The following is a 14710-nucleotide window of genomic DNA, read 5'->3' on the forward strand; positions in this document are numbered from 1 at the left end:
TTTGTTCTGTCATTTTAGACCAAAAAAATGAATAGAAATTTTTAGAAATCGCTACTTCTTCGGAACGGTAGAAAACTCAGTTACTAATTAAATTGGGTAAACCATGGAATTTCAGATGTTTTTATTTTTTACTCCCAACAGAAGCAACTAAAAAACTGGATTTGAAAGGCATTGACTCTATTTTAATACTGCCCAAATCAACAATACCAGAGGGTTAAACCTTAATTCTTAAAAATAATGATTTAATTGCGCTTGTTATGTTGGTGAGCACACACCCATCGCTTCACATGACTTTCTCGCTAAAACTCCAAACACGCCCCTTCTACGGTTCGCCGCCCCCCGAACGAACCAATCCACGTCAAGCGCGCTCCCGCAAAGGACTACAACTCCCACAATGCACCTGGACTCGCCCTTCAAAGCAGCAGACTCGTGAAATGTGCGATTAAAGCATCTTGAAGTCGCAGCAGCAGCCGTGAAAGTAAAATAAAACACGTTTAACCGGCTCTAACCTGCAGAACGGACGCGTGTAGCCGCGCGCGCGAGTGAGTTTGACGCCGCTGGCGGGGTTTTCTGCGTTAGTTTGTGGACGCTGACTGGAGTTTCTCACTTCATCAGAAGCGTGTTAATGAACTGGAATGTGCGAGCAGACCGTCATCAGATTCCGGTAGAGTCGGTGTTTTTGTGCTGGTTTTACGCAGAGAGCTGCAACAGGTGTCAGACCCACAGGTGAGCGTCGAAGTGTCACGATAACGGTTGTTTTGCTAACACGCTAAAATGCTAACGCACTTTGACTGATATTGTGAAATATGTCATGAGTTCAGATCTGTCTCTGAGGAAATATTTAATAACAGACGATTTCATTTGACGTCAAAATATTAATCAAATGTTATTGTTGTCAAGTGTTTTATATTTGATCGTTTTACACTGTCAGTCATAATCCAGTGTCTTTCATAGATAAGATTCTGCTGACAGGTGCTTTTATCTTTTATTATTCAATCTGTTTTACAAAATAGACAACATCATTGTGACGTGTTTAATAAATACGCATTTAGGTTTTATATATATGTTTGTATATATATATATATATATATATATTATTTTTTATTTATGTACACATTATATTGTAAATATAAATATATATATATATATATATATGTTTTTTTAAATAAATAAATAAATTAATTAATGAATATAAATAGATTCAAATACTGGGGAAAAAAAATGCATTTTCCAGTAAAATATATATAGCAAGTCAAAATTATTATATATATATATATATATATATATATATATATATATATATATATATATATATATATTAAAAAGCCTATTCTTTTAGATGTCTCGTTTATAGTCTGTTTTATGTAAACATCAGATTTCTAAACTATTTTTTATTGATGTATAACAGCATGAGAGCTGTTGCCCGTCTCTGTTTGTGTGCTCTTGTTATTTTTGTTGGCTGTCTGGTGTTTCCACTCCTTGCGAATCACAAAAGGCTTTCAGTGGATCTGATATCGGATCTGCTGGGAACACTGAAGACTGAGAAAGAGCGAGGCACACAGGATGGGAGAAGAGTTTTGGAAATGGTCCCACAGTTCAACACAGTGGGAAACAGATCTGGTGATTTAATCATTAAAGAAACCTTTTCACAGTTGAACTAGTTTAAATCTGAGTCAAATTTTAACCCTAGGTTAACAATCCTAGGTTCTAGGTTTAACACTGATGGTATTTTACGCAGCATGAAATACAAAGTTTTAAATACAAAAACAAATAGAATTCAGAAATTGAATGCAATCTAATAAATCTGTGTTAAAGCTACAGAGGTGATTTGGTGTTTGATTAACATTCATGACACAAAGGAGGAACAGGAACATTAAAATGCTGTGAACCAATATACTGTTACACATGCCATAAGCATCTGTGTTCACAAGGATACTTGCAGAGACATGCATTTTGCACACAAGTTCACAATTCAGTGTTCATGATGTGCATCAGGTTTATAATTACTTTCAAACCAACAGGTTAAACTTTGCAATTAATATTAAGAATCCGCTGTATTTTGAACACTGGTACATGCTCCACACGGGTTAACGATCACTAGACTAAACATCGCACATCACAACATCTGTGCTAAAAATGATATGATGATATTTCGTGCAGCCCTACTTTTGTTAACAGTTCCATGCATAAAGCTCGCACTTGTGGAATGTTGCTTAACCCAGGGTTTAAAAGCTTTTAAAAGCCTATGATGAATTATTAAATGATTCTGGATCTTTCGTGCTAAAGTCTCAGGATTGTAGTGAATGCGCTACATGCGTTTTAAAGGGATAGTTCGCCTAAAAATTTAAATTACCCTCGAGCCATCCTAGATGTGTGTAAGTTCTATTAAAAATGGTGCTGTCTCTTCCAAGCTTTATAATGGCAGTGAATGGGTGTTTTCGACTATAGCCAAAAAGAAGTCCAATAAAGTGCATCCATCCATAATGAAAAAGTGCCTCACATGCCTCCGGTGAGTGAATAAAGGTGTTTTTGTGTGAAAAATATCCATATGTAAAACTATTTTAATTGTTATCTCTAGCTTGCGCTAACTACTGTACGCGCATTCATTCCGGCGGATGATGTAGACGTAGCGTAAGGTCCAGTAAAAACACATTGATTTGCCCCAGGAGGCCTTTATTCACTCACCGGAGGCGTGTGAGGCACTTTTTATTATGGATGGATGCACTTAATTGGACTTCTTTTGGACTATTGAGAAAAAAAAAAAAACACCCATTAACTGCTGTTATAATGCTTGGAAGAGCGAGGACGATATTTAATATAACTCCGACTGTGTTCGTCTGAAAGAAGAAAGTCATGTATACCAAGGATGGCTTGAGGGTGAGTTTTCATTTTTAGGTGAACTGTCTCTTTAAGGTTGAGTGTCTGCAGGACTCTGAAGTGTTCGTATGCACTGAATGTGTGTCAGCGTGAATGACCTTTCACCCACTGAGCTCTCGTTCCCGTTCACCTCCACCGCTGAGAGCAGAGAGATCAGGTTTGACTGACCTGCAAGGTTTAGATAGATAGATAGTTCACCCAAAAATAACAATTCTGTCATGTTGTTCCAAACCTGTGTGTTTCTTTCATCCGCTGAGCACAAATGAAGATACTTTGAAGAATATAGGCAACCAAACAGTTGACGGTAGCCATTGACTTCCATAGTACAGAAATAAAAATCAGTTTACCTTTTTATTTTTAACTTTTCTATTTTGAATTTGCTTCTATTTTTATATTTTCCATTTTCAGTTTTATTTTATATAAAACTGAATTTTTTTTCTTTCTTTCTTGTATCTATCTCTCTTGTACTTTTCAATTTTAGTTAATTTGGTCCTGAAACAACAAGGTCTCATTTGTTAACATTAGTGAACCAACAATGATGGAATATAATATACAGCATTTATTAACCTTTGTTAATATAAAAAAGGTTCATTAACTAATGTTAACAGATACAGCTTTAAACCTTAGAAATGTATTGTTAAAGGTTCAGATGAACATTAGTTATTAAGATTAATAAATGCTGTTGAAGTGTTGTTGATTGTTAGTTTAAGTAGTTAATGTATTTAACTAATGTTAACAAATGAAACCTTATTGTAAAGCGTCACTAACACTTATTCATATTAGTTATGAATTAGCTTTTAATAAAAAAATTTTTGTTGTTGTTTATATTCTATTTTTTTTAGTATTATTACATTTTCATTTCGATTAATTTTTGATTTAAGTTTTAATAATTTTAATACTTGAACTTATTTAATTTAGATGCCAAGGCAACATTTCTAATTTTTTAAATGCTTTTCATCTGATATTTATATTTTATTTGGTTTCATCTTTGTTTGACTTCCTGAAAATAATTTTTAGTAGTTTTAGTTAACAGTATATGCTGTTTGATTATGGCTTTTATATTCTAACCAGTGTCACATAAGAAGTAGCTAAATAAATCATGTTTGCATTATATTTAGAAAACTAAATCAAGATGTATGCTATATTAAGCTGTTTTCTTCGAAGCCTTGTTCATATGTCATGCCGTCAAGACCCTGAATAATTCAGCATCTGTGCTATTATTAGAGGTGCGTCTGTGTGACCCTTTCAGATCTTATTTGATCCAGATGTGCATCTGCAAGTCAATTGGATTTTTATGCATTAGTGATTTTGATTTCATCACAACTGTTAGATTAATACAGTGTTTGCCATTTATGGCGATGGAAATCCTGTGAATATGATTACAATGAAAAATAATCATGGAAAAATACAGAATAAAATACTCAATGTTTACTAATGCGTATTTTTAAAATATATATATTTTTTACATTATTTAATGCACTGTAAACTAACTTGAATAATCAAGGAATGGTTGTATTTAACGTTTTAACAAGGATTTATAAATTATATTTTAAAAAAGATGTTGTTCGTTTATAAACTACAATGCTTATAAAAGTTACTTGAAGCTAAATAAATATTAACAAGAATATATAATTTAAAAAAAATAAAAATATTTTTTTATTTCAGCTGCATTTTTCTCATTTTCAAATAGTTAACTTTAATGTATTAAAAAACTAAAACAAATAAAAGTAATGAAAATTGTATAGACTTATTTTAAAAAAAAAAGTACAAAAATGCAATAAATCTAAAAATGCAAAATACAATTATTAAACAAAACAATAAATTAATTGCCTTTTGTGCATTGTGCATGAGAATTAAGCACATTTGATGTTTTACTAGATGTTAAGTTGACTGAAATATAATGTCACAATGCAAAAAATCTGAATGGTCCACAAAAGCTTTAATTTTCTTCACGCTAAAAAATATCATTTCTTATTTTTTCCATTTCATCCTAGGGTCAAATTAGAGCTAGACTTGATCTTGACATTCATCCCTTTTTCTAGAAGACGTCTTTGCAGATTTTTTAATCGGTGTGTGATGTGTTTGACAGTGTTAGATGTTATGGTGTTGCTTTCTAAGATTTCTCTCTCGTGTCGTTCCAGGTTTGGTTGTGGCGTGTATGAATGGATCAGGTTGGCATGGGGAACGCAGAACACCAGGGGGCGCTGACGAAGGGCGAACCTCTGCCACGCCCCGCCTCCAGCCAATCAGAGGTGAGAATACTCTCTTCTGAACCGCCCACAGCAGAGAACAACCAATAAGAATGCACCATTCCATTCCAACTCTATATATTAGTTTTAATAGTCATTATTTACTCATCCTCATACCATTCTAAAACCATAAGACTTTATTTATGAGCATAAACCTGTTTTGTGTGCATGTAAATGATGCAGAGCTCTTGCATTGTGTTTCTGTGTAAATAATTGCACAATCCCCACATGAGTGCACTGTCATTGTGCTGTTAAAGATTGCAGACGTAAAAACCGCTTTGTGAGGCAACAGGAAGAACTGAAGATTACATTTTTTTAGTTAACATTTATTTGTTAAATTAATTCAATAATCCTGGCAGTCCGTGTACATATCACAGCACCTACAAAATTCATTTTTTAATTAATGTTGTGCCCTTAATATTTGTATTCTATAGTGACTGTTTTATAATTACAATAAGACACTTGAGAGTGCTAGAATGTGACTATTCACTGTGTGTTGTGTATATTCGCATACTAAGTGTGTCGTGTTGAAATATCATTATTTTGATCTTATTTCTAATTTTATGTGCGGTTATGAAGAAACGTGGGAAGAGTTCAAGCTCAAAATAATGTCAAGCTCTTATAATAAGAACGAGAGTCAGGAAGCTGTTATCATGATCTTATTTTAGTTTAGTTTAGTTTCCATGTGGGTTGCTGACCGGCTCATTTCCAGTAAAACCATCAATCATTGTTTAACGAGAACACACATGAGCTGTTCGTGTCTGTATTAGGTCTTCAGTTAATTGAAATAAATATGACTTGTGATTTATTATTATTAATTCATAAAAGCTGCAAAACAGTGAAATATTAGGTAATATTTCCACTAATAATAATGATAATATTTATATTAATGATATTGATGATATCCATCCTTTTTAGATTTTTATTTAGTAGTAGTAATAATAATTTATTATAGTTATTATTTTTATAGACTTAGATATTTAATCACAAAACTTTGTCCAAATTATGCAACTAAACAAAGCAACACTGAGAGGCTTATAAAGTTTTTAGGGGCAATTTTACTTAATAATAAAATTAATAAATATAAATTAATATTTTTTTATTATTGTTTTTAATTAATAAATTCTATTATTTTATTTAAAATCTATTTTTCAATTCACATTTTTATCTGAAAAATCCCTTTTTTTTTTCTTTTTCTGTCAGGATCATATTAGACGTTGTTTTTCGAATCCTTCATCTTTTTATAAACCGGACAAAATCAGTTAGTGACTGAGGGATGGACCTAGTTTCTTAGTCCTCCTGAATCAGAGCTAATGTGTTCTCTCGCTCTCTCTCTCTCTCTGTGTGTGTGTGTGTGTGTGCAGGGTTTTAAACCGGGTCGCTCGGTCTTGAACTCTTTGCTCTCGGGGGCTCTTGCAGGAGCCGTGGCCAAAACAGCCGTCGCCCCGCTGGACCGAACCAAAATTATCTTCCAAGGCAAGAAACAAACTCATATTAACCTTCCTGGAGCGCCTGAATGAACATTGACAGATGAGTTAAAGTGTGTGAGCAGCAGTCAGATCTGTAGAGAGTCAAGCGAGAGTGGATCTAAACACCCAGGGGTGCAAACATGCCTCCTTTCAGTGGAAAGAAGCGTTTTTCAATCTTTGTGTCACTTATAATGTGCATTTAAAAATGCAATATCAGCAGATTTGTAACGAGAGTTATTTATAAGTCTGTTGACAGCAAAAGAGAAAGCTGTGAGGTTTAACATTTTGGAAGCAGAGAAATTTATGAATATTAGTGTTGTAATTTTACTGTAAAATAATCGTTGTTATTATTATTATTATTATTATTATTATTATTATTATTATTATTAAATACTTTATTTTAAAGTGCAATAGTATTACTGTTGTAAGATTTTAATTTTTTATTAAACAATATTAAATATTATTTAAATAAAAGCAACATTAGTATTGCTGTTATTACTATTATTATTAATATATAATATAATTCTTTATTGTTTGTTAAATGTTAAAGCTTGGTGATATAAAATAATAGTTATATAACAACAACAGTATTGTTGTTGTCATCATCATTATTATTATTATTATTATTATTATTATTATTATATACTTTATTTTAAAGTGCAATAGTACTATTACTATTGTAATATATTTCTTTAACGTAAATTCTTTTAAAGTGGATATAAAATTATATTTTAATAAAAGCAAGATTTATTAGTTGTTATTTTATACTTTATTTTACAGTACAATAGTATTATTACTATTGTAATAGAATTCTTTGTTTTTATTTAAAATGTATTCTTTAAAACTATAAAACATTTGTTATTTATTTTACAGTGCAATAATATTTAAATAAAACAACTAATTATTATATATTGTATTATACAGTGCAATAGGATTTTTACTATTTTATTTATATTATTCTATATTATTTGTTAAAGTTTTATATATATATATAATATATTTTCAATTTTACAACTTTAAAAAATAATATTTAAACATACATTGTTGTTATGTGCTTTATTTTACAGTGCAGTAATATTAAAATAAAAACGACTGTAGTATTATTATAATTATTATTAAATTTTATTATACAGTGCAGTAGGATTATTACTATTGTAATATATTTATTTATTGTTTTAAATGATATAAAATATTTAAATAAAATAAAATATATTAATAGTAGTAGTAATAAAGTCTATTTAAGAATCGTATAAGGTTTGTCATCACACTAAAATTACCTTTAAACGTCCAGAACACCAGCAATAAAGAGTGATGCCGTTTGGTGCAACTCTACAGATGATTTTAAAGTAATAGACCTTATATTTGCCCAATAAATGATCATTTTGTTTTTGTTGCTTAAAAAAAAAAAGCAGTTTTAATTCCTTATCAGCTGAATGAACTCAGAAAACTGTTAAAACATCTCTTTTTCTTCTCATTTCAGTCTCGTCGAATAGATTCTCTGCCAAAGTGAGTATTTTTTTCTGCACGGTTTTGCACATTAATAGAAACGTTTGACTTGTCTGGAGCACAAGTCTTGAGTCTCTGGGGTGTGTTTGTAGAAATAGACAACGATACATTGTATCGGTCACAATGATACATTTCTCTTTGAAGCCAAAAATCATTAGATATTAAGTTAAGATCATGTTCCATGAAGATATTTAGTAAACTTCCTACCATAAATATAGCAAAACTTAATTTTTGATTAGTAATATGCATTGCTAAGAATTAATTTAAACAACTTTAAAGATGATTTTTTTTTAAAGATGATAAATTGTACGGGTTGCAGGAGGCGTACAGGTTAATCTACCGCACGTATCTGAAGGACGGCTTCTTCAGTCTGTGGAGGGGAAACTCAGCGACGATGGTGCGTGTCATTCCATACGCTGCCATCCAGTTCTGCGCTCATGAACAATACAAGAGGATTCTGGGACAGTATTATGGCTTCCAGGGCAAGTGAGTGTGATTTACTCTGTGCTGCTTCACCGCTGCACGTTTAGATTGAATCATGAAGCCAAAGCTGAAGGAGATGTTGTCCTGCAGAGCTCTTCCTCCGGTGCCGCGGCTGCTAGCTGGATCTCTGGCGGGAACCACGGCTGCTATGATCACGTACCCCCTGGACATGGTCCGAGCTCGCATGGCCGTCACCCCCAAAGAGATGTAAGAGCGGTCACTTCATCACAAAACTGTAGATGATTAGACTTCAGCTCATGTTCTTCAGTGACGGCTGTCCGGCATCAATGCTGTGGATGTGAACTGAAACTGTTGAAAAACATGTTTATTAGTGAAATAAAGCAGAAATAAAATACAGTATGAATATCAGATGAAAAACATACACTTGATAAACTAATAAAAAATGAGTTGAAGTGAAATAAAATAAATAGAAGCTAATTAAAATAAAAGTATGATAAAACAAAGCAAGTAACAAAATTACGAAAAAAAAATGCATTTAATTCTGTATTACATTTATTATTGATATTCAATATCACAATATTTATATATATTTTTTAATGATATATTATTTTATATTAAATATTAAGAAATACTATAATAGTATATAAATAATACTAAACACTGCAAATGATTTATTATTATTATTATTATTATTATTATTATTATTATTTTCACATGTTTGTCATCTTGTCTAAATCCGCTGTCTGTTAAACATGTTTTGCTGGAGTGCAATACTTTTATTTTGTTGATACTTTTAGAAAAGGATTTTAATCCTGTAAATCCAAATCTAGCTTTTATATATATATATATATATATATATATATATATATATAGATATATATATATATATATATATATATATATATATGAATATGCATGCAATGGGTAAAATGTAAAACATTTAATTCTTAAGTCTTTTTAGCTTTTCTGTTTCTAATATTATGCAAAGTAGTACCATATTGTTTAATTTCCTTTATAAAATGTTCACAATGTCTTTACATGAATATGATTTTTTCCAAGTAAAATAATTAGTATGAAGTGTGATGTCACTGTGATGTCATTGTGATGTCATTGCGGCTCAGGTACAGTAACATCCTGCACGTGTTCGTCCGAATCTCTCGTGACGAGGGGCTGAAGACGCTCTACAGGGGGTTCACTCCCACAATCCTCGGCGTCGTGCCGTACGCTGGACTCAGCTTCTTCACGTACGAGACGCTCAAGAAGCTCCACGCAGGTACAGGCCTCCGCAGAGACGCCTTGCTTTCTAATAACAGACCACTTTTACTTCAGCTCTGATTTAATATCACCACACTTTTCCCATATTAACAACAATAGGCTTTACATTTCTCATAATATTTATTAATCTTTATTAACATTAAAATGAGGTCGTATTAGCTTAGGTCCATTAAATAATATTAACAGATGCGATGTTAACATTCACTAAAATTAATAAATGCTTTAAAGTGTTTTTCATTTTTAGTTAGACAGTTTCTGATTGTGAAAATGTATTTATGTACATTTATTAAAATATATAATAAACAACATTTGTTAAAACATTAATTAAAATAATAAACTGCAAATATTATTTAATGGACCTGAGTTTGGAAATATTTGTATAAAAACGTAGTAATCTGAATATTAATTCATATTTATTAAAATAAAATAAAATTATCTGTTAATATTATTTAAAGGACTTAACATTAACAAAATAAATTTAATACATTTAAATCATTTACTAAAGTACTTTCAATTTTTACTTCATTTTAGCTCAGGTCCATTAAATAATATTAACAGATGCAACTTTTGATGTAAATAATGTATTAATAAATGTTAAAATTAACATTATTAATTTTAACTAATGTTAAGTAATTAAACCTTATTTTAAAGTGTTACCAAAAAAATAACACTTTTTTTTTTTATTATTTTATTCTTTTTTTATTTATATTTATTTATTATTATTAATGTATATTACATTTTATATATTTAAATTGTTTATATATATATATATATATATATATATTTCTTAACTGTTGTTATTATTATTAATGTACATTATCATTTGTTGTTTTATTACATTAGTATATATTACAAATGTTTTTATTTAATTGTCAATTTTCAACTGTTAGTTATTATGATGTATAATATTGTTTTCTTACATTTGCATATATTTATTCCACATGTTGTGATTGAATTGTCCATGTTTGGGTTGGTGTCTGTTTCAGAGCACACGGGCCGCTCTCAGCCGTTCTCGTACGAGCGTCTGGCGTTCGGTGCGTGCGCAGGATTGATCGGTCAGTCGGCCTCTTACCCGCTGGACGTGGTGCGCAGACGCATGCAGACGGCGGGGGTCACCGGACACACCTACAGCAGCATCTCGGGCACCATGCGGGAGATCGTGAGGGAGGAGGGCGTGATCCGCGGTCTCTACAAGGGCCTGAGCATGAACTGGGTCAAAGGGCCCATCGCCGTCGGCATCAGCTTCATGACCTTTGACCTCATGCAGATCCTGCTGCGCAAACTTCAGCAGCTGCGCTACAATGCACGGTAGCAGTCAGTGGCGCCCTCTACAGGAACAGGAAGTTGTAGGAAAAATGAACAAATGTTTTTTGTTTTTTTGTTTTTTTTAACCTGAGCAAATGCTGCCGAGGAGGGGGATGGGAAACGCCTGGCGTCATGTGACTAGTCCAAGTTCGGTTTTTAATGCAGAAGCATATGTGCATTGAAAAATGTCTTTTGACTTGGTGTTTTGGTCTCGCTTTCCACTATAAACTTCTTAACAGTTATAAATTAAAATGCATTTACTCGAGAAACAAAATGAAGTGAGTTTATGCTTAAAAATAGAAAAAATATCAGAAAAAAATCTTTCAAAGGGAAAACAAAATGGTTTTTCTTACTCCTCCTCACTTGTTTTAATCCTGAACTTGTTTCATTTTGAGAAGTTCTTTGTTGTTTTCCATCGTTTTGCTTCTCGAGTCAGTGTGTCTTGATTTGAGAAGGTGTTGGTGTTTGTTCTGGGAAGCGAGACAGAGCTGCAGGTTTAGAAACTGATTTATTGCGGTGTGTGTTTGCTGAATGTACGTGTCTCCGTCTCCTGACGTCGCTGGAAATGCAAAACTGACTTCTGGAAACAGTTGTTCACACACACACACCAGGGGCTTTGTTGAGAATACACACATGCATTTGGAGTGAACCGTAGAAGTTTATCTAAATATCACTGTCATCATATCAGGGTGAGTCTCATGAAAGAGGTCAAGAACACGTCCAGGTCATATTTCACAGAATATATTCAGCTTTATTTTACATGAAGAGCATGTAGCCTGATTTAGGAACATTATGTATGTGTGTGTGTGTTTATAAATATATATATATATAATTATATTTTTTGTATATTTTCACAACCGTTGAGTGCTTTTCCCACAAATGATTTAATTATATATTTAAAAGTATACTGTATGGTAGTAATTATAATTTACGATACATTAAAGTTGTAATTAAGTATATAAATAAATATATTTAATTTTATATATATTATTTTTATTTTTTTTGACAATTAAAAATACACAGACCATTTTTTTCTGGTACTATTTTTTGTTCTGCGTTTAAGATAATTTATATATATATAATTTTTAGGTAATTGTATTTACTTATACATTTTTGCATAATTTCCCCCTAAATTAACTCTAAAACCCTAGAAGTCTTTATGGTTTAGTTCATGCAGAAGATTTTATTCTCTTTCCCCTTTCAATATAAGGGAAAAAAATATTTGTTTCATTTATTTTGGGCTAAATATTTGGACTCAAATGTGTTTTTCTTCATGAGATTCACCCTTTTTATCCGTTACCGTTATTTGTGAACAGGTGTGTGTGTGTGTGTGTGTGTGTGGCTCCTAAGTGCCTGGAGAGAGAAACCAAACCTACAAGCATCAGCAGCATCTCTCACAACAGTGTTACTGAGTGCTGTAACTAACTAATGTTAAACTAGTTACACCAATAACATGTTCAGACCACGTTCGGTCTTTAATGATTTGTGTGTTTATTCATTTACTAGCACAAGAGGTTTTAAAACACTCGCACTCTTCATCTCCTCTTTAGGACTCCAACAAGTGTCTGAATCCGACCGGTTTGGTCTGGTTTCTGCATCGTTTCTTACAACAGATGACTTTTATTTTGATGTTTTCTCATCTGGTTCAGTGGCATTGAGACAGTTCGAATGTGTTTAGGACCTTTCAGGAATGTTGTAATTACTCATAAACATCGCCTGAGTCTTTTCTGAGCAAACTCAGATCACTACTATCCTGAAATCACTCTGAGCACGATGAGTATTATCCAGATGGCTTTTAAATTGCATTAAAAGCGTTTTAAATGTTACCCAACATCCTAGAGGCCTAATAAAGGGCTAAGATTCGTTTGAATCGACTCAAAAGATTCGTTGTCTCGAGTCACAGATGATGCGTTTGTTCAGTGGAGTGTAAGTTCATGGCTCCATCTCTCTGTGTTTGAGTGCAGAAGTGCTGTGTGTTTTGATGTTTCGGAGCAGAATCGCTGATATGATTCATTGATTCATTCGTTACACAGTGACTCGTGTTCCAGTGATTCATTGTTGCTGTTCCAACTGAATCGAACAAATCTTTCTCTGAAATGACTCGTTTGGAAGCACCTGACTGTTGTTTGTAAATTAAAAAGTTGTGTGCCAAATGAATGTATATTAAACGAATGACGTTATAATATAGCTTTTCCTGGCATTTATTCGTGTGTGTGTGTGTGTGTGTGTGTGTGTGTGTGTGTGTGTGTGTCATAAAGTCCTCTAGATGGCAGCAGATGAAGCTTTTTTTCTCTGCTGACACTGATTTGAGTAAAATAAACTTGCATTGAAATATAAAAATACAATCTTAAGGTAACAAAAAAGCCTTTTTCCTTAACATACAGATGATTAAAAACAAGGAAATAATGTCTATTAATAGCCTGAAATAGCAGTGCAAAGAGTTACAATGATGTTTTGCAGAACAGAAATGGTAATTAACTGTATTTAATACAAAATACGACAAAAGAAACACACACACACACACACAAAAGAGAAGAAAGTGTGTGTATTATTGAGCATTCAAAACCCTGTGACAACTTGCCCCATCACCTCTATATAACAAAGTGTAGCGCTTAGTTTATTTAGACATGTTTATTTCTATAACAAGTTGCTTTTCATAAAGCATGTAAAAAAAAATTACAGAAAAACAATACATAATTTATTAACATTAAATCTAATTTAAAGGTTTGAGTTTGAATTCAGTCTAAAAGATTTCAGCCCCATGAAGCTGCATTATTATTATTATTATTATTATTATTATTATTATTATTATTAACAGTTTTATTTATTTATTTTTAAAAGGGTTAATGGAAGTTAGATTTTAATAACAAAATGAATTGCAAATTTGAACACAAAATCAGAAAAATTATATATATATATATATATATATATATATATATATATATATATATATATATATGAATGTGATTTTGGAAAGCCTGCACCATTTCGAACATTTTGTATAATTGATCTGAATCTGAATTATTTCCCTAGGATTTATACTCTTTATTTATTGTTTATTTTGTATCATTTATTAATAACACATTAACTATAACAATCATTTTAAAATAATATACTTTTATTTATTGTGCAGTATAATGTAAAATAGTAAGATAGTTATAATTACTAATAATGTTATACATATTATATTATTATAAAATACTGTTGTTTATTATGTATATTATTTATCATTAAAATATCAGCAATAAATTAATAATTATTGTTATTCATTATGCCGTATTTAATAATTATAATAATATAATTGTAAAATAATACTATATTTTTATAATATTATACAATTATAATAATTATTATTATTATATTTTTATATTATTATTATTGTACTAATATTATACTGTACATATATTCAGATTGCTCATGAATAATTTACGTCCACTGCAGACGTCCGTCTCCCTTGCGACAGTGATGAAAATTGCCTTAAAATACCATCATAATCCTTCAGTCGCTCATATAATCATCTTCTTATGCTGTGATAAGGTAAATATTCCCACTATAACTAGATATAATGTAGAATTAAACTGTATT

The 14710-nt window shown here is 31.4% G+C and overlaps 1 protein-coding gene across 1 annotated transcript; it reads left to right on the forward strand.

Annotated features, from left to right (window-relative positions):
- The first annotated feature begins 375 nt into the window (after nt 1–375).
- LOC127938828 (mitochondrial coenzyme A transporter SLC25A42) lies at nt 376–13310 on the forward strand. Its single transcript, XM_052535728.1, has 8 exons — nt 376–726; nt 5019–5129; nt 6491–6602; nt 8076–8101; nt 8421–8587; nt 8675–8791; nt 9667–9818; nt 10807–13310. The coding sequence occupies exons 2-8, from the start codon at nt 5040–5042 to the stop codon at nt 11130–11132; spliced, it is 990 nt and encodes a 329-aa protein (XP_052391688.1). The 5' UTR covers nt 376–726; nt 5019–5039; the 3' UTR covers nt 11133–13310.
- Nucleotides 13311–14710: the final 1400 nt, after the last annotated feature.

This window comes from Carassius gibelio, chromosome A2, assembly GCF_023724105.1.
Source record: "Carassius gibelio isolate Cgi1373 ecotype wild population from Czech Republic chromosome A2, carGib1.2-hapl.c, whole genome shotgun sequence".
Lineage (NCBI taxonomy): Eukaryota > Metazoa > Chordata > Actinopteri > Cypriniformes > Cyprinidae > Carassius > Carassius gibelio.